Source organism: Pelecanus crispus, chromosome 2 (assembly GCF_030463565.1).
Source record: "Pelecanus crispus isolate bPelCri1 chromosome 2, bPelCri1.pri, whole genome shotgun sequence".
Taxonomy (NCBI): Eukaryota; Metazoa; Chordata; class Aves; order Pelecaniformes; family Pelecanidae; genus Pelecanus; species Pelecanus crispus.
This window is the reverse complement of record NC_134644.1, coordinates 175,571,718-175,592,562: the sequence shown is the minus strand read 5'-3', so window position 1 is coordinate 175,592,562 and position 20,845 is coordinate 175,571,718. Positions and strand designations below refer to the sequence as shown.

At 67.1% G+C, this 20,845-nt stretch overlaps 1 protein-coding gene across 1 annotated transcript; it reads right to left on the bottom strand.

Moving 5' to 3' along the window:
- Positions 1 to 434: 434 nt before the first annotated feature.
- SHARPIN (SHANK associated RH domain interactor) lies at positions 435 to 20,794 on the bottom strand. The gene is made up of 14 exons (XM_075705567.1): positions 20,576 to 20,794; positions 15,959 to 16,133; positions 15,131 to 15,241; positions 13,865 to 14,006; positions 9,747 to 9,837; positions 9,172 to 9,445; positions 8,428 to 8,558; positions 8,075 to 8,248; positions 3,891 to 4,051; positions 1,966 to 2,077; positions 1,081 to 1,260; positions 860 to 958; positions 640 to 783; positions 435 to 515 (listed from the first exon to the last, which is right to left on the bottom strand). The coding sequence occupies exons 1-14, from the start codon at positions 20,792 to 20,794 to the stop codon at positions 435 to 437; spliced, it is 2,094 nt and encodes a 697-aa protein (XP_075561682.1).
- Between the last annotated feature and the right edge of the window lie 51 nt (positions 20,795 to 20,845).

The following is a 20,845-nucleotide window of genomic DNA, read 5'->3' as shown; positions in this document are numbered from 1 at the left end:
AGGGGCTGCGAGCACGGAAATAAAAAAAATAATAATCTCGGTTGTTGAACCACGCGCGGCGCGGTGGCTGCCTGCGCCGCGGCTCTGCCGGCTGCGGCCGATGGGGTCGCGGGCTCGGTAAAGGACACGGCGTTTTTGGAGGCGGGGGGGTTCTAGCACGCAAACGGCTTTATTGGGCCGCGCCGCCGGCTCGTGCCGCTCCGCTACCGGCACAGGCTCCACGGAGCCCCCCGCAACCGGCCCCCGCGTCCCGGCACCGCCGCGGCGCTTCCCCCTGCCCTGCGTCCGTCTTCTCCTTCCCCGGCTGCTTTCGCCGCGATCCCAAGCGTCTCCGGGCCCGGCTCTGACCGCGGCCGGGCTGGGCGAGCGGCTCCCGGTCCCCGGTTGCCTGCGGTGGGTTCCCGTCTCCCCGCGGGGCTGGGCCGGGCGGGGGCTCAGTGGCAGTTTTGGCAGCGGGGGTGGCACCGCTGCCCGTTGACGTTGCAGCGACAGCCGCCGCTGGTGTCCCCGGGCCCCTGGGTGGGCGAGAGCGGGGCAAGGTCAGGGGGGGAGCACGCGGGGCACCCCAGGCTCCCCCGTGCCCCCCCAACCCGCCTGCGGGGACCGGGGGGTCCCCTCCTGCCCCCCGAAAGTGCTCACCCCGGGCCCCCAGCGCGGCCCCTTGGTCACCCAGCAGATCTCGGTCTGGCAGACGGTGCAGCGGATCCAGTCGCAGCCGTCCTTCTTCTGGACGATGATGAGGCAGGTGGGGCAGTGCATGGCCTCCCCGATCTGCACCAGGGTCTGGTTGGGGGGAGAGGCGGCCGTGAGGGACGCGGGGACACGCCGCAGCCCCCCGCCGCCGCGCCGGGGCACCCACCTGCAGCATGTCGTTGGTTTGCCGGGCGGCCGAGTCGTTCTGCGCCTGGAGCCGGAGGTCGTCCTGGTACTGGCGGCAGTTCTTCCCTTCGTGGATGGCCTGGAGCGGGGTGTGCGGAGATGGCACCGCTCGGCACCGCCGTCCCGCCCCGAGGCACCGCCACGGCCACTCTGCGGCGCCGGGGCGCGGTGCCGAGGGAGGGGGCGGCGCGGGGGGCTCACCTTGCAGAGCAGGCAGTTGAGGGCCTGGCAGATGGGGCAGCGGAACTCGTTGACCGAATCCTCGTAGATGCACCAGCCCCGGCAGTCGGTGGTCTTGCAGTGGAAGCTGTTCTGGCTGCGCCGCTCCGCCAGCACCAGGCTCCTCTCCAGGAACCGCCGGTACTCCTCCGGCGACACCAGCTGCGGGGACCGGCACGGTCAGGAATCAGCGAATCATGGAATTGTTGAGGTTGGAAAAGACCTTGAAGATCATCCAGTCCAACCATTAACCCAACGCTACCAAGTCCACCACTAAACCAATTCAGGGGAGAGGAAGAATTAACTTCATGTTTCCTGCCTTGGGGGCTGGATTAGTTTTTAATGAAAGTAAAACCAGGAATCACTGAGGTTGGAGATGATCTCTAAGATCATCAGCCCAACCATCACCCCAACACCCCCATGCCCACCAAACCATGTCCCCCAGTGCCACCTCTGCCCGTTTTTGAACCCCTCCAGGGCTGGGGACTCCCCCACCTCTCTGGGCAGCCTGTTCCAATGCTTGACCACTCTTTCCGTGAAGAAATTTCTCCCAATATCCAACCTAAACCTCCCCTGGCGCAGCTTGAGCCCATCTCCTCTCGTCCCATCGCTGTTCCTTGGGAGCAGAGCCCGACCCCCCTCCCTGCCCCCTCCTGCCAGGAGCTGCAGAGCGATCAGGTCTCCCCTCAGCCTCCTCTTCTCCAGGCTGAACACCCCCAGCTCCCTCAGCCGCTGCTCCCAGCCCTGTGCTCCAGACCCTGCCCCAGCTCCGCTGCCCTTCCCTGGACACGCTCCAGCCCCTCCGGGTCCTTCTTGGAGCGAGGGGCCCAAAACGGGACCCAGGCTGCGCTGCCGGGATGCACTCACCGCCCGGATCTCCCGCTCCTGGATGTGGCTGCCGCAGGCGTAGGAGTCATCGCGGAAGGGACAGGCCACCTCCGGCTCCTCGCTGTAGTTGATCACCTGGCGCAGACACTCCCTGTGGGAACAGGCGCCCGGTCGCTGCGAGGGCTGGGGGTCTTGGGGCTGGTCACCCCAGTGGTGGGGGTCTTGGGGATGGTCACTGCAAGGGCTGGGGGGGGTCTTGGGGACAGTCACTCTAATGGTGGGGGTCTTGGGGACAGTCACTGTGAGGGTGGGGGGTCTCAGAGCCAGTCACTCCAGTGGTGGGGGGTCTCAGGGATGGTCACCATGAGGGCTGGGGGGTCTTAGGGCCGGTCACTCTAATGGTGGGGGTCTTGGGGCTGGTCACTGTGAGGGCTGGGGGGGGGGGGGGCTTGGAGCCGGTCACTCCAATGGTGGGGCGGTCTCAGGGATGGTCACCGCAAGGGCGGGGGGGGGTCTCAGGGATGGTCCCTCCAATGGTGGGGGTCTTGGGGATTGTCCCTCCAATGGTGGGGGTCTTGGGGACGGTCACCATGAGGGCTGGGGGGTCTCGGGGACGGTCCCTCCAATGGTGGGGGTCTTGGGGACGGTCACCACGAGGGCTGGGGGGGCTCGGGGATGGTCCCTCCAATGGTGGGGGTCTTGGGGACGGTCACCACAAGGGCTGGGGGGGCTCGGGGACGGTCCCTCCAATGGTGGGGGTCTTGGGACCGGTCACCGCGAGGGCTGGGGGGGGTCTCAGGGCCGGTCCCTGTGAAAGCCTGGGTGGAGTTGGGGCCAGTCACCGCGATGGTGGGGGTCTCGGGGCTGGACCCCACGAGTGCTGGGGGGCTTTCAGGGCCAGTCACCATAAGGTCTGGGGGGGGGGCGGTCTCAGGGATGGTCACCGTGAGGGCTGGGGGGTCTTGGGGCTGGTCACTCCAATGGTGGGGGTCTCGGAGCCAGTCACCATGAGGGCTGGGGGGGGGGGTGGTGGGGGGGTGTGTCTCGGGGCCGGTCACCGCTAGGGTGGGAGGTCTCAGGGCTGGTCACCACGAGAGTGGGGAGGGGTCCTGGGGCTGGTCACTGCAAGGCTCGGGGGGTCTTGGGGTCAGTCACCATGATGGTAGGGTCTCAGGGCTGGTCACCGCAATGGTGGGGGTCTCAGGGCTGGTCACCATGAGAGTGGGGAGGGGTCCTGGGTCTGATCACCACAAGGGTTGGGGGTCTTGGGGCCGGTCACCATGATGGTGGGGTGTTGGGGCCAGTCACCGTGAGAGCGGGGGGGTCTTGGGGCTGGTCACCACGATGGTGGGGGTCTCAGGGCTGGTCACCGCAATGGTGGGGGTCTCAGGACTGGTCACTGCAATGGTGGGGGTCTCAGGGGTGGTCAGCATGAGAGCAGGGGGTCTTGGGGCTGGTCACCATGATGGGGGGTGGTCTCAGGGCCGGTCACCACAAGGGTTGGGGGTTCTTGGGGCCGGTCACCGCGATGGGGGGGTCTAAGGACTGGTCACCATGCGATCAGGGGTTCTTGGGGCCAGTCACCGCGATGGGGGGGTCTCAGGGCCGGTCACCATGATGGGGGGTGGTCTCAGGGCCGGTCACCACAAGGGTTGGGGGTTCTAGGAGCCGGTCACTGTGATGGGGGGGGTCTCAGGGCCGGTCACCACAAGGGTTGGGGGTTCTAGGAGCCGGTCACCGTGATGGGGGGGTCTCAGGGCCGGTCACCACAAAGGTTGGGGGTTCTTGGGGCCGGTCACCGTGATGGGGGGGGTCTCAGGGCCGGTCACCACAAAGGTTGGGGGTTCTTGGGGCTGGTCACCGCGATGGGGGGGGTCTCAGGGCCGGTCACCACAAAGGTTGGGGGTTCTTGGGGCTGGTCACCGTGATGGGGGGGGTCTCAGGGCCGGCCCCCCGGGCGTTACCTGCAGAAGTTGTGCAGACACTCGCGCAGCAGCACCCCCTCGCCCGGGGCGACCTGCTGGTAGCAGATGCGGCACTCCAGCACCTCCCGGTTGGGCACCAGCACCTCCTGCTCCAGCTGCAGCAGCTGCTGGAAATTCTTCAGCCGCTCGGCCTCCAGCGCCTGCCGGCGAGGAACAGCCCCGGTCAGCACCCCCAGCACCGCCACCAGCCCCCGAGCCGGGCTCGACGCCCCGCGGGGCGGGGGTCCCAGACCAGCGTTTTCCACCCCCGTCCCCTCCAGCAGCCTCGTGCCCCAGGGGACGGCTCAGGAGCCGAGGGTGCCCGGCTGGAGGGGGCATCGCCGGCTCTGCCCCACTGGGGAGCATGGCTGCCACCGGCAGAGCCGGCACGGCCCGGGGACGCTGGCGTGGCTCCACGCCTCTCACGGCCCTCGTGGCCACCATCCAAGGGAGCGGGGCCACTCAACCCAAGTTGCCCACGGCTGCAATCGCCAGGAGGAACGGTTGCGCTTGGGGGGGGGGGGTCGGGTCTGGATTTGTAGGGACCCCCTCGAGGGGAAGGAAAGCGGGGGGCGGCTGCGGACACGCAGCAGAGGGGCTGCACCCCGAGGCATGCGGGCGGAGCCGGCACCGAGCCACAAGCTGGCATTTCCCCGTCCCGGCCCCGTGCAGCCGAGGGACGCGAGCACCGAGCCCCGGCAGCCGCTGGGGTCCCGGCGGTACCCGGAGGATCAGCGTGGGCATTTCTGGGGCACTTCAATGTATTTTAAACCCTGTAATCACGTGTAATGCGTTTTAAACCCCGCGTGCATCACCGAGGCCGGTGCACATGGCAGCACCGGAGGAGCCGAGGCTGCCGCAGCTCGGGCCTCGGTGAGGCTTCGCATTGCGCCAGCGCTTCGTGATCACCGCGATTGCAAACGGGGGGGGGGGGGGCTCAGCATTTTTGCCCGGGGGCCACCGCGTCCTGCAGCCCTGTTCCCCTTCCCCAGCACCCAGCCGAGCCCCCCGTCCTCGGCTCCCGGCCCCGGGGAAAGCGGCGGCCGTGAGGGTGCAGCGCCCAGGCCCAGCTTCGGCGCGGGTGGCTCAGGGCGGCTCGGTGGCCGCCCGCTCCTGCCAGGAAGCACCCGCCGGCTTCTTTTGCATTTCACAGTCACGGAACCGCAGGATGGTTTGGGTGGGCAGGGCCCTTCAGAGCCCCCCCAGCCCAGCCCCTGCAGTGCCAGGGACAGCTTTAACCAGCCCAGGGTGCTCCGAGCCCCGTCCAGCCTGGCCTGGGATGTTCCCAGGGATGGGGCCTCCACCGCCTCGCTGGGCAACCCCTTCCAGTGCTTCACCACCCTCAGCGTAAGAAATTTCCTCCTTAGATCCAGTCTGAATCTACTCTTCTGTAGTTCAAATCCATTATTGCTTGCCCTGTGGCTACAGGCCTCAGTAAAAAGCCTCCCCGCCTTTCCTACAAGCCCCCTGTCAGCGCTGCCAGGCCGCACTCAGGTCTCCCCGCAGCCCCCTCCTCTCCAGGCTGAGCACCCCCAGCTCCCCCAGCCTTTCTCCAGGGCAGGGGGGTTCCAGCCTCGGCTCCTTTTCGCGTCCCTCCCCTGGCCCCGCTCCGACAGCTCCACGCCCGTCCCGCGCTGGGGAGCCCGGAGCTTGGACGCGGTGCTGCGGGGTGGGGGTCTGAGCGGAGCGGGAGAATCCCCTCCCTCGGCCCGCTGGCCACGCTGCTGGGGACGCAGCCCAGGAGACGCTTGGCTTTCTGGGCTGCCAGCGCACGTGGCCGGCTGGCGTCCCTTTTGTCGCCCACCGGTGTCCCCGGTTCCTTCTCCGCAGGGCTGCTCTCCATCCGCCCGCCCCAGCCTGCGCCGACAGCGGGGCTTGCCCCGGCCCAAGCGCGGCACCTTGCACTTGGCCTCGCTGAGCCTCGCGAGCGTCACGCAGACCCACTCCTCCAGCTTGTGCATTTAATTGCAGCCCCGCGGAGCAGCCGGCGGCAGCTCCCCCCACGCCGCGGAGCAGCCGGCACAAGAAGACGGCAGAGCCGCGCTGGTGGGATAAGGCTTTAATAAGGGAAGGAATCCATCCGCGACCCCTCCTGCAGCACCGTCACGTGCCAGACGGCCGCTTCGGCGAGGCACGGTCCAACCCAAGGTGCCACCGTGCCAAAACCGAGGGTCCCGTCCTTCCCCCCAGCCCGGGGGACGCACGGCTCCCGGCTGGGACAAGCCTGGCCCCGGGTGGCTGCGGGACGAGATGTCCGATGCAAAGTCCAACAAGGAATAACCAACCCCGCGGCCCCCCCAAAGGCGCCGGCAGCTCTGGGAGCCAGAGGAAGCCGTGGCACAGATCACCGTGGCCGACGGCTGCACGCTGCGCCAGGCCCACGCGGGTGCTGGTTTGGGCAGAGCGGCTCTGCCCGTCCCGGTGCCAGAGCCGGGGGAGCGCAGGGCTCATGGCAGCCAGGAAGAGGATTGTGGCACCAGGGACCCCCAAACCCACGGCCGCACCTTAGCCGAAAGCCCCCCACCCCCAACCTCTTCCCGTGGGTGCCACGGTGCCTCTGCCGCCGGTGACCCCCGGCTGGCTCCCGAGACCACGGCTGCTCACCGGGCAGCCTGCGGCGATGCCACCCCTCCGCCGGGAGAGCAAGGAAGAAAACACCAAACCTGAGACCCCCCCCCCGAGCCTCAGAGACCGCCCGCCGGAGCGGTGCCAGGCCGAGCACCGTCAGCGCCAACGCTGCCAACCCCCGGCTACGCCGGCTCTTCCCCGAAGCCCTCACGAATGGGACGATAGCAGGAAGGCAGCGGCAAGGTCATGGCTTGGCCGGCGGCAGGGGCTCCGGCCAGGCACGGGTGGGCTGCCGGCACGGGGAAGCGAAGGGAAAACTCACGGGGCCGGCACAGCGAGCGACAGCTTCTCTCGGGGAGGAGCCCACCGGGCACCCCGGGATCCGTCCCCCTCCCCGCTGGCACCCCGGGCAGGAGGAGCGGCACGCCGGCCACCCTTAATCTGGGAGCTGCCGTGCTCGCCGGGCTGGTCCTGCGATCCCGAAGGGCCCAGACTCTCGTGCTTCCCCGCTGCCGGACCCCCCAGAGCGAGCGGCACGCGTGTCCCCCCCTCCCCGGCAGCTCGGGGCCCAGCCCGGGGCCCTGCGGACTCTTCTCCTGCAGAAAGTTCTAGGGTCTGAGCAAGGGGGTGGCCCGGCGGCAGCCGCTGGGCGCACGCAGGGGCCGGCCTGGTGGGCACCGGGTCCTGGCGGGCACCGGCGGGCACCGGGTCCTGGCCGGTGGGGCAGGACGGGGCGTCCGGGTGGGCCAGGCACAGGGCGGCTAGCAGAATTCGGAGGACAGGTGGATGAAGTCATCCAAGGAACCCGAGCCCAGGACGCAGTGCGCAGCTGAGCCATCCTCTCTCCTTCCCTTTTCCTAGCGGGATCCCGGCACAAGAGAAAAAAGAAAGAAGAGAAGGTTCGGTCAGTGGCTGAGCTGGAGGTCCCCGCCGAGTCCCGCAGCGCACCCCGATCTCGGGGCCGGGGCTCCCCCCGCAGCCGCAGCCCTGGGAGCGGGAGGTCCCACGGGAGCCCCCCACACGAAATGGGAAACGGGAAATGGGAAATGGTTCTACAAAATGGGAAACGGTTCTACGAAATGGGAAACGGCTTCCAGCCAACAGGAGAAAGCGCAGCCCGACGGCTCCTCGGCACGGGGCCGCCGACGCGGCGCACCACGCGGTTAGGCGAGAGAAGGACCTGCCCGACGGGGCTGCCGCGTCCCGCCAAGCTCTGCCCACGGGGTCGCGGATCCCTGCCCTGCCACCCATCGCTGCCGGCCCTTCGCACGGCCGCAGGCCAACGAGAACGGTCAGATCCCCGCGGCGGCGGCGGCGGCGGCGATCTCTAACAGCCAGAAGACGCCGTGCTCGCGATGCAGCACCTCTGCCCGTCCCCGGGGCGCACGGGCAGGCAGCGGCTGCCCCTCGGGGCGCGGGGAGGAAGGGGGCTGCAGCAGCCCCCTGCGCCGCCCCTCGGGGTGTCTGCCTCTCCTTCCCAGCCCGTTTCCCAAAGCCGCGCGGGATCCGTGCGCCCGCGCCACCTCCGCACCCTGCCGATGCCCGATCCTCCCCGGGTCTGTCCTCGAGCGCGGGGAGCACGGCGGCGGCCCGAGGCGGAGGGTGAGCCCCCTTACCTGCTGGTACTGCAGGATCCCCTCCTGCTCCTGCTGCATCCTCCACAGCTCCGTCTCATCCGGCTTGTAGCTGCCGGGGACCACGTAGTCATCGGGACGGTCCGTGCTGCACATCTCGCAGCCCGGCCGCGTGGGCTTGTTGATGAAGGTGCACTTTGGACACGACCAGCCCGTCTGCGGGGACACGCGAGAGATGCAGAAGCTGGGAAAAACGCTTTGGAGGGAATTGCGGGGTGGGATAGGACGTGGAGGGAGCGCCCGCCCCTTCCCCAGCACCCCCCAGACTGGGAGAAAGGGAGGACGCTGGGGGGGCAATGGGGGTGGCGATGGGGGGGACGCTGCGGGCCACGTACCTGCACCGGCGAGGGCAGACTCGTGGCAGCAGGCTTCGGCTGGGCACCGAAAACGTCGCCGATCTGCAGCGTGTCCAAGTGCTGGCTGATCTCACCGATGTCCATCTTCCTGCCAGCCTCATTCCCCCAGCCTGGAGAGCGACGCCGGGGAAAACGGGACGTTACAACCATCCCAGGGACTGGCACGGGACCAGTCCGAGAGCGTGCCGAGAGCGTGCCACGCTGTGCCGGGGGACCCTCCCCAGCCCATCGGCACGAGCGGGGTCGGCCCATGGCGCTGAGCCCGCTCCCGGTCCCACGGAGCCCAAGGGCTCACGGCGCAGGACTCGGATACGTGCCAAGAGGAGCGCCCAGGGCGGACGCCGGACCTCTCCTCACCGCTCCGCTTTCGGCAAAGGGGAAAAACAACAGGAAGGCCGCCAAGGCTCTTCCCCAGCACGCTCGGAAGCACGGAGGGCGCAGGCAAGCACTGGCTTCCCAAGCTCTCGGCTCCCAGAGCCCGGCTCTGCTCCGTCCTGGACAAGCCGCTCAGCCTTCTTCTACCGGTGCAACCGGGCCTGAGCAACGGCCTTGCCCTCCAGCCCCAGGAGCCCCCCCAGCACCCCAAACTGCCTCACCCACCCTGGCACAGCAGAACCCCGATGCCAGGGTCCCCATCCCCACCACTGCGCCTGCTCTGGCACCCTGCGCTGCAGCCAGGCAGGAGCCGGGCTGCTTTTCTCCGCCGGCGGCCGCAAGCCAGACCTTTCTTCGGAGACATGTTGGGCAGGGTGTTGTATTTGCGCCTTTCCCCGGCGGCGTCGGGCGAGGAGGAGGTGGAGCTGAGCATGACCTGCGCCTGGTCCTCCTCGTAGCGCTGCTCGGTCAGCTCGGCCATCTTCGCCGAGAGCAAGTAGAGGAACGCGGTGTCGCCGTCCCTGCGGATGCCGTAGGAGGAAACGGTGCGTTCGTCCACGCACAGGCACTGCCCGATGATCCAGCGCTGAACCAAGGGGTGGAACCCGTAATCCTGGAAGACCTGGGCGAGCGGGAGAAGCTTAGAGGTGAGCCCACAGCCATGGCTTCCCCACAGCTTCTCACCCTGCCTCGCGGCTCGGCAGGGGCTGACGCCACGCTGGCGTGCGGCGGCGAGCCAGGGGAACCGGCGACGAGCCGGCGCCACAAAGGGAGAGGAGCGGGCGGGAAAGCCCAGCTCCCACACCGCAGGTACAAATGCTTTAAAAGGGGGGGTTGTGGGGGACCCCGGGGGCTCCCGGCCGCGCTGCGGCGGGGGATCGCACCGGCACAGCCCGCGGCATCAGGCTGGCGCCGCGCCGTACCTGCTGCTTGAGCGTTGCTATTGTAGTGTGAGCGCGGACCCTGATGGTGATGCTCGCAGAAGACGTCGCATCCTCCACGCCGACCTTCATGCTGGAGAAGAGAGAGGGATGCCGTTAGAGGAGGGCTGCCGGGATCGGGAGCGTGCTGGCACCGCGCTCGGCACCCGCCGCTTGCCAGGTACGGCGCGCTCTCGGCCTGCTGCTCCGAGCCGCGGAGCCGGCGCCGCAGGGGAGTCCCGCGAGGTCTAACGCCGCGGTCCCAACCGCGATCCGTACGCCGTGTTCCCAGGAAACCGCGACTGCAGGCCTTCGCCCTGCCTGCGTCTGCCAGCAGCTCCCAGCCCGAGGGCTGCACCCCGAACCGCACGTGTAACACGCAGGGAAATTGTCTCCCCCCCCAAAAAACGTTTTGTTAATCCTCTATTCCTGCCTATTTATCCTTGCAGCCTGCACGCAGCCTTGGAAATGATTTCCACCGTGCACTTACAGTAAGAAAAAAGCATTTCCTTTCACTCCCTTTAAATCTGGTGCTTCCTAATTTCCTGAGCCTCTTAGTCCATCATTCCCAAACACCGGTCCCCCGCAGACCCCCTCACCCCCCAGCCGCCTTTCCTTCTCAGACTCCCAACCTTTCAGAGCTCTCCTCTTGCAAAAGGCGTTTTTGTGCCCCCAAGCACGAAATCTAAGCTGGATTTCCCAAGTATTAAGACAGAAAATGACAAAGTAGGGCTGGGATCTCCCATTTGTTCCCTCGCCTTTTCCGAATGACTACAGCACAGGGTTGGCGTGGCGAGGGTTTGGGAGCTGGGGGGCTACAGGGGTGGCTTCTGTGAGAAGCTGCTGGAAGCTTCCCCCACGGCCGACAGAGCCAACGCCAGCCGGCTCCGGGACGGACCCGCCGCTGGCCGAGGCCGAGCCCATCAGCGACGGTGGCAGCACCTCTGGGGTAACGTATTTAAGAAGGGGAGAGAACGCTGCGCAACAGCAGCTGGAGAGAGGAGTGGGAATGTGTGAGAGGAAGGACTGCAGCCCCCCAGGGCAGGGCAGGAGGGGCTCCAGGCGCGGAGCAGAGATTCCCCCCGCAGCCCCCGGTGCAGCCCATGGCGAGGCAGCTGTGCCCTGCACCCATGGGGGCCCATGGGGAGCAGGGATCCCCCTGCACCCAGGGAGAGCCCGCGCCGGAGCAGGGGGATGTGCCCGGAGGAGGCTGTGATCCCATGGGAAGCCCACGCTGGAGCAGGCTCCTGGCAGGGGCTGTGGCCCCGTGGGGAGAGGAGCCCAGGCTGGAGCAGGTTTGCTGGCAGGAATTGGGAATTGGGACCCCGCGGGGGACCCACGCTGGAGCAGTTCGTGAAGAGCTGCATCCCGTGGGAAGGAGCCACACTGGAGCAGTTCGTGGAGGACTGTCTCCCATGGGAAGGACTCGTGTCGAAGCAGTTCGTGAAGAGCTGCATCCCGTGGGAAGGACCCATGCCGGAGCAGTTCGTGAAGAGCTGCATCCCGTGGGAAGGATCCACGCTGGAGCAGTTCGTGAAAGGCTGCATCCCATGGGAAGGATCCACGCCGGAGCAGTTCGTGGAGGACTGTCTCCCATGGGAAGGACTCGTGTCGAAGCAGTTCATGAAGAGCTGCATCCCGTGGGAAGGATCCACGCCGGAGCAGTTCGTGAAGAGCTGCATCCCGTGGGAAGGACCCACGCTGGAGCAGTTCGTGGAGGACTGTCTCCCATTGGAAGGACTCGTGCTGGAGCAGGGGAGGAGTGTGAGGAGTCCTCCCCTGAGGAGGAAGGAGCGGCAGGGACAATGTGTGACGTACTGACCCCAACCCCCATTCCCCGTCCCCCTGCGCTGCTTGGAGGGGAGGAGGGAGAGAAAATTGGGAGTGAAGCTGAGCCTGGGAAGAAGGGAGGGGTGGGGGGAAAGAGTTTTAAGATTTGGTTTTATTTCTCATTACCCTACTCTGATTTGATTGGTGATAAATTAAATTAATTTCCCCAAGTCAAGCCTGGCTTGCCCCTGATGGTAATTGCTGCGCGATCCCCCTGTCCTTATCTCGACCCACAATCTTTTTCATTATATTTTCTCTCCCCTGCGCAGCCGAGGAAGGGAGTGACAGAGCGGCTGGGTGGGCACGTGGCGTCCAGCCATGGCCAACCCACCGCAACTCCGAAGGCCGCAGGTCCCCTGGAACAACGCCGCTGGCCCTGCCCGAGCCGCCCGCGACCCTTTCCAGGTCTGCCGCGTTTCCGCCTGCTGTCGCGTGCCCACCAGCGTCTTCCCCGTTTATCAGCGTCGAGTTCAAGCGCTCGGAGCCACGGGACCCATCTTAAGCCCCGACCTCGCGGCTCGTCGCCGTTTCCAGGTCATTTGAGCGTCCCTGGAACAGCCCCGTCTCCGCTCTCTGCCGTGATACGCAGCTCTCTATTCCCACCCTGTGCCTCCCACCTTTCGGCCGCTTATCAATCCAAAGGAGGACGCTCCCTGCGGCTCCACGGCACATTGCTTTCCTTCTTGAAGGCTTTTAAGGAAGCTTGTCGGAAGCGTTTTGGCGTTCCTGGCGCAGCACGCTGGCCAGGCTGCCCTGCCCTTCGGCTCACCGACCCCCGCCAGGGCACTCAGTGTTGTGAGACACAACTCTTCCAAATTACTGACATTTACCCACAGATCTCCTTAGGCTAGCCCCAAGACTGCCGTCTTGATACAAAAATCGGTGTTTGCATCTTCCTGGAGGCCTTTTACAAACCCGCGGCGCACGTGGCAGCGCCCTTCGGATCGGGTCCGCAGGCAGGCGGGAGCAGGGACTGAGGGAGGCTGCCAGAGGGGTGTCCCCAGGTCCCCCGGACAAGGGGTGTCCCCGTGCCCCCCGCAGAGGGGCACGGCTGTGCCCGAGCAGAGCCCAAAGATCCCACAGGATCAGGTCCCTGATAGCCTGCCCCTGTATCCCCCTCGCTCTCCTTCCTCCCAGGAGCTAGGGAAGAAGTAGAAATCCCAGGATACCACGTTCCTCCAGGAAAGCCGTGGCTTCCCCAGCACCAGCTGCCCATTTCCCTCTCCTGCCAGGACCGATCCCCAACTGACGGCAGAGGAATTCACGGAGCAGCTCTGCTCCAGGGGCTGCAGGAGGCTGTTTGGGCTCTGCCGGCCCTCAACAGACATGCAAGCGTCCTGGACCGTCACCGCTACAGGCAAAAAACCACATAAAAAACCAGACCCGAGGGCAACACAGCCCAGGGACAGGGGGTGAACGGCCCAAACCTCCAGCAGAAGGGCAGAGCTGCAGGGGAGGAGGTGCTGGCTGGGCGGGCAGCACGTCCCCAGGCTCACGGCGCAGCAGGCAGAGGCTGCACCTGGAATGCTGTGTCCAGTTTTGGGCCCCTCGCTCCAAGAAGGACCCGGAGGGGCTGGAGCGTGTCCAGGGAAGGGCAGCGGAGCTGGGGCAGGGTCTGGAGCACAGGGCTGGGAGCAGCGGCTGAGGGAGCTGGGGGTGTTCAGCCTGGAGAAGAGGAGGCTGAGGGGAGACCTGATCGCTCTGCAGCTCCTGGCAGGAGGGGGCAGGGAGGGGGGTCGGGCTCTGCTCCCAAGGAACAGCGATGGGACGAGAGGAGATGGGCTCAAGCTGCGCCAGGGGAGGTTTAGGTTGGATATTGGGAGAAATTTCTCCATGGAAAGAGTGGTCAGGCATTGGAACAGGCTGCCCAGAGAGGTGGGGGAGTCCCCAGCCCTGCAGGTATTTAAAAGCCGTGTAGACGCGGCGCGTGGGGACATGGTGTAGCGGTGGGCTTGGCCGCGTTAGGTTAATGGTTGGGCTCGATGATCTTAAGGCTCTTTTCCAACCTCAGCAATGATTCTATCATAGAAGAGCTTGTTGCTAGCCACAGGTCGGGAAGCAGCTGGACCCGGGTCTGAGCCCATCTCCTGTGGAGGGTTGGCAACTCCTGATAATACAAAAAGAGCCAAGAAACCTTCCCCCTCAAATACCTTTCTCAGAAAGCTCCAAGGACAGAGCCACCTCTGGGTCCCGATCCGCAGAGATGCCCCCGGCAGCCGCGGGCAGGGACGCAGGGGAAGAGGAGACGTGCTCGCGTTGGCTCCAAGAACGCGAGGGCCCGAGGCGCTCACCTGATATCGTCCGTGGGGTAGTTGGACTCCTTCCAGAGGATACTGAGCGTGGCTTGCTGGCGAGCCAGGGCCATGGCACACTGCGAGGCCGTCTCCTCGTCTCCGTACTCGATTGCCTGGGCGAGGTGGAGCGCCAGGTCCTCTGCGGCAGGGCAGAGAGAGAGAACCGTAAACCAGCAGCCGGTCTGCAAACACCTTCCCTGGGGCATGGCACAAGCACTGCCAGCCGCGGCACCGGCAAGGCTGGCACCCAGAGGGGCCTGACTCTGCGTGTGCCACAGCCACACATCTAGAAACAGCAATCCTGGTTCAGCTCAGCACAGAAACAGTGCTGAAGGAGCTCTGCGCGAGGCTCCTCAGAAGCGCGCTTGCTGTACAGCACCGAGGGAAATTGCTGGGGCCACCGGGAGCTGGCTTCTGTCCCTCCCTGCGCTGCTCGGCTGAGCCGAGCGCCCACTGCGACCTCCAGGGACGTGCAGCCTCCAGCTCTGCCGCTGGGGAAGCTGCTGTCCCACAGGACCAGAGTTTTGCAGGTGGCCAAGAAGGCCAACAGCATCCTGGCTTGTGTCGGGGTAGTGTGGCCAGCGGGAGCAGGGCAGGGATCGTCCCCCCGTGCTCGGCGCTGGGGAGGCCGCACCTGGAATGCTGTGTCCAGTTTTGGGCCCCTCGCTCCAAGAAGGACCCGGAGGGGCTGGAGCGTGTCCAGGGAAGGGCAGCGGAGCTGGGGCAGGGTCTGGAGCACAGGGCTGGGAGCAGCGGCTGAGGGAGCTGGGGGTGTTCAGCCTGGAGAAGAGGAGGCTGAGGGGAGACCTGATCGCTCTGCAGCTCCTGGCAGGAGGGGGCAGGGAGGGGGGTCGGGCTCTGCTCCCAAGGAACAGCGATGGGACGAGAGGAGATGGGCTCAAGCTGCGCCAGGGGAGGTTTAGGTTGGATATTGGGAGAAATTTCTTCACGGAAAGGGTGGTCAAGCCCTGGACCAGGCTGCCCAGAGAGGTGGGGGAGTCCCCAGCCCTGGGGATATTTAAAAGCCGTGTAGACGCGGCGCGTGGGGACATGGTGTAGTGGTGGGCTTGGCCGCGTTAGGTTAAAGGTTGGACTCGATGATCTTAAGGCTCTTTTCCAACCTCAGCAATGATTCTATCATAGAAGAGCTTGTTGCTAGCCACAGGTCGGGAGCAGCTGGACCCAGATCTGAGCCCGTCTCCCGTGGAGGGTTGGCAACTCCCGATATATGAAAAGAGCCAAGAAACCTTCCCCCTCAAATACCTTTCTCAGAAAGCTCCAAGGACAGAGCCGCCTCCGGGTCCTGATCCGCAGAGATGCCCCCGGCAGCCGCGGGCAGGGATGAGGCCTGGGACGCCAGCATGCTGTCCGAGGCTGAGGGAAAGCAGGAATACGTCAGGGCAGGGCAGTGCCACCCCCCGAGCAGTGACCGTCACCAAGCGTCCTCCCCACGGAGCTCCGCACTCGCACGGCGGGGAGAAGATGCACCGGCAAGCCCTGAGCTACGCGAGGTGGCTTGAGTGGAAGGTAACAGCCACCCGAATCCGCGTTCCAAGGGCGGGCAGAGCTCAGAGAGCAGCGGCAGCCCATCGTCTCTGCAGCGCCTTTGGCTGCTGCTCCCCTGAACTCCCAGGACTGCTGGGATAAAAGGCAGCAGAGATGCAGCAGGCTCCTCCAGCTCCTCAGACCCTCCCGGCGCCGCTTTCCTCCCTTCAAGCCATCAGTTCCCTCCCGGCACGTGGGGCTAGGACAGTCGCTCCTGCTCCCACGTCACCACCCGCACCACCTCCCGTCTCCCGGGGTCTCCTCCGCCCCCTCGGATGCTCCAGCGTACGCAGGAACCCTCCGAACGTCCTTCTCCAGGCGTGCAGGAGTTAATGCCCCGGAAAAGGAACGGGCTGAGACGCTGCCCCGGCACTCGGGGAGCCAGAAGCAGCTGGTATCGCACACCCGGATTATTTTGGGGCAGGACCAGCCCCAGCCTTGTCTCCCAGCTGGGTACATCAGCTGCCAGGGCCGGGGAAAGCTTGGCAGCCCCTCGGGGCAGCAGGCAGACGCCCCTGCTCCCTGCCAGCCCTCGCCTGCGCTGACCTTTCTGCACCTCCCGCAGGGAGCTGCTCACGATCGTCCACCACTTCTGCGCCTCCCGCTCCTCCTCGAAGTTAAACACCATGGGCTCGTCCGAGGAGCCGAGGACCGTCAGCTCATGGCACGTGGGGCTCCGCACCTTGTACGAGATGTCCTTGAGGTCGTACTCGGCGATGTTCTGGGGAAGGAAAAGGACAAGAGGGTCAGGCCAGGACAGAGCCAAGCTGAAGACGCGCCGCACGTGGACGGCGCACCGGTGCAACCCCCCGTCACGGCGTCCGGGCCAGGACCCGGGCACCCCTCTCCTCCGCGACGCTTTCTCACGAGATAAGCGTGGACAGAAAGGGCTGCGACCCGCTCGCAGCCGTCGGTCTGGCGCTGGCCGGGCCATCCCCGGCCACCCTGCGCCGGCGCGGCCGCCTCCACCGAGCGCACACACAACTAAACACGCCGCTTCTCCCGCGTTCGCCTCTTCCCCTCTCAAGAGCAAAGCGCAGGAGGCATCTGAGACAAGCCGAGCTCCGTGACACCAGCTCTTGGGGGGAAGCCAGTTTCTTCCCCCTTTTAGGAGACTTGGGAAAACCCTTCCCCACGCACACACCTACCTCGGGGCTCAGCTTTCCCGTGTCCCACCCGGCAGACAGGCTCTGCCAGCTCCCGGCCCGCCGCGGAGCACAGGAACAATTTCCGCAGGAGACCCCCGGCCGTCCTCGGGGCACCCCGGCCCCACGCTCCCCGGCCAACGCCGGTCTCGGCTTTACGCCAGAACTTTCAATTCCGCTTCTGGTAAAATGGCAGCTCGGGAGGAGCCGGGGCGCAGGGAAGGGCTCTGCGCAGCCACCTGCCACCGCGCCCCGGCAGGCAGCGAGCAGGAAGCAGGCAAGCGCTGCCTGCCCGCGCCGCGCCGAGCCGTACGGGGACTGGCGGGGCGGGGGTGAGAAGGAAGTTCAAGAGAAACCGCTGGTTTCCTCGCCCTTCGTCCGAGTTTCACCTCCTGCCAAATCCACCCTGGCCCGCTGTCTCCTCTGTCCCAACACCAGGATTACAGGAACGGGGAGGGGAAAGAAAGAAGCTGATAAAAAGCCCCCCCACCCCGCCCCGCAACTACCAGCAGCTTTCCCTTTGATTTGTCAGCCTGGAGGGTAAAACCGACCCCGGAGCAGCTCCCGGGGGTCCTCTGCGCCCACGTCCCGTGAGGAGGACGCTCCCGGGGGAAGAAATCAAAGCGAAGGAGGAACCGAGCGCTTTCGGCCGCAGAGCGGAGCCCAGGGACACACACCTTGGCTGGGGCCACCGTCCGAGTCGGAAACGGCTGTCCCAGACACACGGCCAATGTCAGCCGTGGGCTCGCACCCCTGCCTGCTACCTCCGGCTCCAATCCATCAGGAAAACATCCAGGAAAACAGAGTTTTGATTCACCGGGTGCCCGGAGCTGCCAGCTCCCGCTGTTGTGCCAAGGGGCACCCAGGGGAGCAGCCCGTGCCCCCGGGGGACTTCGGGGAAGGCGAGGGTGGGAGCGGGGAGGGGGTGCGGAGGCGCTGGGGACGGGTACCGGCAGCCAAACACACACCTCCAGCTCGCCCTCCACCTTCACCGGCTCCGGGATTCGCTGAGCGGGGCTCAGACAGGAGGTTTTGGCTGTTTAACCTCTCCTGAGGACGAGGAACCTCTCGCCCCCAGCTTCCGCAGCTGCACCGGAGGAGAGGACACTGGATCCGCAGCTTCGTCCCCCTCCTTCTTCCCCGCTGAGGTGGCTGAGCAGCTCCCCGGAGCCGGCTGAGGCTCCTCCGGCCGTCCCAAAAGCCGATCCCCTTCCCGCAGGCACAGCCCGGGCTCCTTCCCGGCGGGAGCCGCCTGCCAGCCAGATCCCGGGCAGGGATCCTGCGCCAGAGCCCTCCCGTTACACCGGGCCAGGACGGACGGACGGAAGCGCGCCGTGGGATTGACGCTGCCGCAGCAAGCGGAGGCCAGGAGGACCCGCGGCACTGCCGGGTTTATATCAGTGCCGGCATGCCCTACGGTCAGCTGGCGGGCACAGCGGCTGCTCCGGCACCGTTTGCCACCCGGGGCCGGCGCGGCGCTGCTTTCGCGCCGGAGCCAGGGCGGAATCCAGCCCAGCGAGGCCGGGGCGGACGGAGGACGGCTCAGCTGCCGTCTGCCACGGCTGCCTGCAGCACTTTGACCTTGAGAGGGGAGAAGGAGAGCACGGGATCGGGTGCAGACGCCGCGGAGTCTCGCCAGGGACCGCGTTTCCCTTTCGCGCTGCCTCTCGCCTCATCCCGTTGCTCAGCCCCATCGCTCGCCTCCCGGGCTGAGCCGTGGCCTCACGCCGCGCCGGCAGGCACGTGCCGCAGCCCCGCCGCGCGCCGGTAGAAACCGAAACCCAGGTTCGAGCTAACCGCAGGAGCGCCCGCGGTGACGGCTGAGCAGCTGGCACGCGTTAGGGCGACAGGAGCTGTAACAAGACGGGGAGCGTGCGTCGGGGCCCACGCCGCCTCCCCGCTCGGGTTTTACGCCGCACGTACAGGACTCGAGCTGCACAAAGCGCGGCGCCGTGCCCGGTCGCTGCCACCGTGCCCCACGGCGTGGCAGAGCCGGCAAGGAGCAGCCCCGGCCCCGCTTCGCCCCACGCGAAGCCACGAAACCCTGGCCTTTGCAAGGAGGAGCGCCGATGGCTGTCCTCGAACCGTGCGGGGCTGGAGATGGAGCCGGGCGCTGGCTCCGAGGGCAGCGCAGGGGAACGGCAGCTCCCCGCTCCATCGCGCAGCCCTCGCGTCTTTATCAGAGCCGACAGCACCGTCGCCTCCACCCCGCCTTCCCGAGCACCTCCCCAGTGCTGGCAGTGGTGACTTGGAGCGGGAAGATTACCAGCACAGCACAAAACAGAACGCGGAGCGGGGACGGAGAGGAAACGCACGACGAGAGCAGCGGGACAGCCCGGCCTGGGCGCATCAGGCGGGAGGAAAGGCCTTGGCCCATGTGCAGCTGCTGCTGGAGCTGAGAAAACTGCGGGAAAATCAGCCAGGAGCGGGTCTGCTCCTGAAACGGGGCAGGCTGGAGGAGTGGGTCTGCGTGACGCTCGCGAGGCTCAGCGAGGCCAAGTGCAAGGTGCCGCGCTTGGGCCGGGGCAAGCCCCGCTGTCGGCGCAGGCTGGGGCGGGCGGATGGAGAGCAGCCCTGCGGAGAAGGAACCGGGGACACCGGTGGGCGACAAAAGGGACGCCAGCCGGCCACGTGCGCTGGCAGCCCAGAAAGCCAAGCGTCTCCTGGGCTGCGTCCCCAGCAGCGTGGCCAGCGGGCCGAGGGAGGGGATTCTCCCGCTCCGCTCAGACCCCCACCCCGCAGCACCGCGTCCAAGCTCCGGGCTCCCCAGCGCGGGACGGGCGTGGAGCTGTCGGAGCGGGGCCAGGGGAGGGACGCGAAAAGGAGCCGAGGCTGGAGCCCCCCTGCCCTGGAGAAAGGCTGGGGGAGCTGGGGGTGCTCAGCCTGGAGAGGAGGGGGCTGCGGGGAGACCTGAGTGCGGCCTGGCAGCGCTGACAGGGGGCTTGTAGGAAAGGCGGGGAGGCTTTTTACTGAGGCCTGTAGCCACAGGGCAAGCAATAATGGATTTGAACTACAGAAGAATAGATTCAGACTGGATCTAAGGAGGAAATTTCTTACACTGAGGGTGGTGAGGCACTGGAAGGGGTTGCCCAGAGAGGCGGTGGAGGCCCCATCCCTGGGAACATCCCAGGCCAGGCTGGACGGGGCTCGGAGCACCCTGGGCTGGTTAAAGCCGTCCCTGCCCACGGCACAGCACAAACGCCCGCGGCGAGGCTCCGGAGCTTGCCCAAGCACGAAGAGCGATCGCCTTCCCCTTCTCCACCGAGCGCCTACAACGCTCGCTTTTCCCCCTGAGCTTCAGCACCCAGCGAAACAAGCGGCCGGTCCATGCGAAGAGACGGAGCACGGGGAAAAACTACGCCGGGGCCAAAAGCCGGCCCTCGCTCGGCACGCGCTGCCGGCGGGGAAGGTGGGCAGCACCGTCGTGCCTGGTGCCACGGCTGCCGCGACCTCACCGGGCTGGGCACGGCGTCAGAGATCGATGCTGAAAATGTCGAAATGTTGAAAATTAAATTGCGGGGCAGGCAGGAGGGGGTACCCCAGCAGCCCAGGCCCTTCTCCAGCCCCCCAGCCCGGGGTCTGGGCTCCTTCCCGGTGTCCTCCCCGCCACGGCCGCCGTTCCCGCTCACCGGCGGAGCTGCCAGCGGGCTCCGGTGGGATTTTGGGAGCCCCGGTCGGGACCCACGCCCCACCACCAGCCTCCCGCCGCCCCGCGGCCTCTGCCGCGGGCACGGGGGGCACGGACACGGGTGGGTTTATGGTGGCTGACAGGGAGGGCAGGGCACAGCCCCGGGGAGCCCCCGGGACCCCCTCCGGGCGGTGGGACCGAGCCCCCTGCCCGGGGAGCGGGGACCCGGCCGTCCCCGCACCGGAGGGCTGTCCCCGCACCGGGACAGGAGCCGGACGGAGCCCAGCGCCGGCCCCGCGGCACCGGGACCGGGCCCCGGCCGCTGCCCGTCGCGGCACCGCGCTGCCGCCGACCCCCCGGTCCCCTCCCGATTCCCTCCCCGGGTCTCACCGTGCCGCCGGTCGCCTCCGGGTGCCGCAGGCCGAGGCGGAAACGGCGCTGGCCGCCGGCCGCCGGTTCGACGCTGAGCTGCAGGCGGAGCGCGGGGGAGGCGAGCGGCGGGAGGCTGGAGGGCCGCACCAGCCCCGCCCGCACCGCCATCAGCACGGTGGGCGGCGGCGGCGCCGGGGCCGCGGCCGGAGCCGGGGCGGGGGCACCGGGCAGAGCCATCGCCGCCGCCACCGCCGCCGCCACCGCCTCCTCCTCCTCCTCCCCCCTCCG